At 65.6% G+C, this 1,761-nt stretch overlaps 1 protein-coding gene across 1 annotated transcript in view; it reads left to right on the forward strand.

Moving 5' to 3' along the window:
* The first annotated feature begins 31 nt into the window (after positions 1 to 31).
* MMP15 (matrix metallopeptidase 15 (membrane-inserted)) overlaps positions 32 to 1,761 on the forward strand; it is a 3,086-nt gene continuing 1,356 nt past the window's right edge. Inside the window, exons 1-5 of the mRNA XM_009318857.1 lie at positions 32 to 150; positions 262 to 569; positions 792 to 953; positions 1,075 to 1,298; positions 1,444 to 1,658. Coding sequence (XP_009317132.1) covers positions 32 to 150; positions 262 to 569; positions 792 to 953; positions 1,075 to 1,298; positions 1,444 to 1,658 — 1,028 coding nt within the window. The remainder of the gene's footprint in view (positions 151 to 261; positions 570 to 791; positions 954 to 1,074; positions 1,299 to 1,443; positions 1,659 to 1,761) is intronic.

Consider the following 1,761-nt stretch of genomic DNA (forward strand, 5'->3'; position numbering starts at 1 on the left):
AGCCCTGCCTTCATGCCCGCCCGGCAGGTGGATGAAACGTCCCCGCTGCGGGGTCCCGGACCAGTTTGGGGCACGGATGAAGTCCAACATGCGGCGGAAGCGGTACGCGCTGACGGGGCGGCGCTGGAGCCAGAGCCATCTCACCTTCAGGTACCCAGCATCTCCAGAGCTTCCCACCCCCCCAGCCCATGGAGAGCCATGGACCCCCCCCAGGGAGCGAGCGCTGTCCCGGGCCATCCTCAGTGAGCTCTGTACCCACAGCATCCAAAACTACACGGAGAAGCTGGGTCGGTACCACTCGTACGAGGCTGTCCGCCGAGCTTTTCGGGTGTGGGAGCAAGCCACGCCGCTGGTTTTCCGGGAGGTGCCCTACGAGGACATCCGGCAGAAGCGGAAGAAGGAGGCCGACATCATGGTGCTCTTCGCCTCCGGCTTCCACGGAGACAGCTCCCCCTTCGACGGCGTTGGGGGGTTTTTGGCTCATGCCTATTTTCCCGGTCCTGGCATGGGCGGGGACACGCATTTCGACTCGGATGAGCCCTGGACGCTGGAGAACACAGATGTGTCTGGTGAGTTGAGGTGGTGAAGGCAACCAGAGGAGCCTGGTGGGCTCCTGGGTTTGAGGGCAGGGGGATGCGCTGGTGTGGGCAGGAGTGACAGAGAGCAGCTCCACCATGGGTGATGCAGGCAGCTCGCACCGGAGCACCCTCATCACAGGGTGCTGGGGCCAAGGACCCACCCCATGCGTCGTGTCCTCCACCCCGTCTTGCTGATGGTGCCTTTCCCTGCAGGGAACAACCTTTTCTTGGTGGCCGTGCACGAGCTGGGGCACTCGCTTGGCTTGGAGCACTCCAGCAACCCCAGCGCTATCATGGCCCCCTTCTACCAGTGGATGGACACAGAGAACTTCCAGCTGCCCGAGGATGATCTCAAGGGCATCCAGCAGCTGTACGGTGAGGAGCTGGGTGGGGGATCAGCCCGGAGGTGGGATACTGGGCCCATCCGTGGGGAAACTGAGGCACGGGCCCTGCTAGTCTGCGTCACTCCATCCCTTCTCTCGCCCGCCCGATCCAGGTACCGCGGACGGGCACCCTCAGCCCACCAAGCCTTTGCCCACCGTGACACCCCGGAGACCTGGCAGGCCAGACCAGAGACCCCCTAAACCGCCCCCCCCGGGGAAACCGGAGCGACCCCCCAAACCTGGCAGCCCAGACCGACCTGACCAGTACGGCCCCGACATCTGCGACGGGAACTTTGACACGGTGGCGGTGCTGCGTGGGGAGATGTTTGTGTTCAAGGTACCTGCCGGGACCCCCTCCTGCCCCTTCCCCGGGGATGCGGTGGGTCCCTGGGTGGGAGGATCCCCCGGCAAGATGCCTGGCCCTGGTGCTGTGTCCCTGTGTCCCCCCCCCCATCCTCTGCCAACACCCCGTTTCCCACCAGGGCCGGTGGTTCTGGAGGGTCCGGCACAACCGGGTGCTGGACAACTACCCCATGCCCATCGGGCACTTCTGGCGGGGCCTCCCCGGGGACATCGATGCTGCCTACGAGAGGCATGACGGGCGGTTCGTCTTCTTTAAAGGTGAGAGCGGGGAAGCTGGGTGGGAGGGCCAAGGTGCAGGGGGGACCCCAGTGTCCCCCCAAGCTGCTGAGAGCTGGTGGGCTTCATCCTATCCCGATCCCCCTTCCCAGCCGGAGCCGCTGCCTGATCCCAAAGGGAATGGCAGGGGGCCGCCGGGGTCGTGACCCCCCCAGCCCCTG

Source organism: Pygoscelis adeliae, unplaced genomic scaffold, assembly GCF_000699105.1.
Source record: "Pygoscelis adeliae isolate BGI_AS28 unplaced genomic scaffold, ASM69910v1 Scaffold622, whole genome shotgun sequence".
Classification (NCBI taxonomy): domain Eukaryota; kingdom Metazoa; phylum Chordata; class Aves; order Sphenisciformes; family Spheniscidae; genus Pygoscelis; species Pygoscelis adeliae.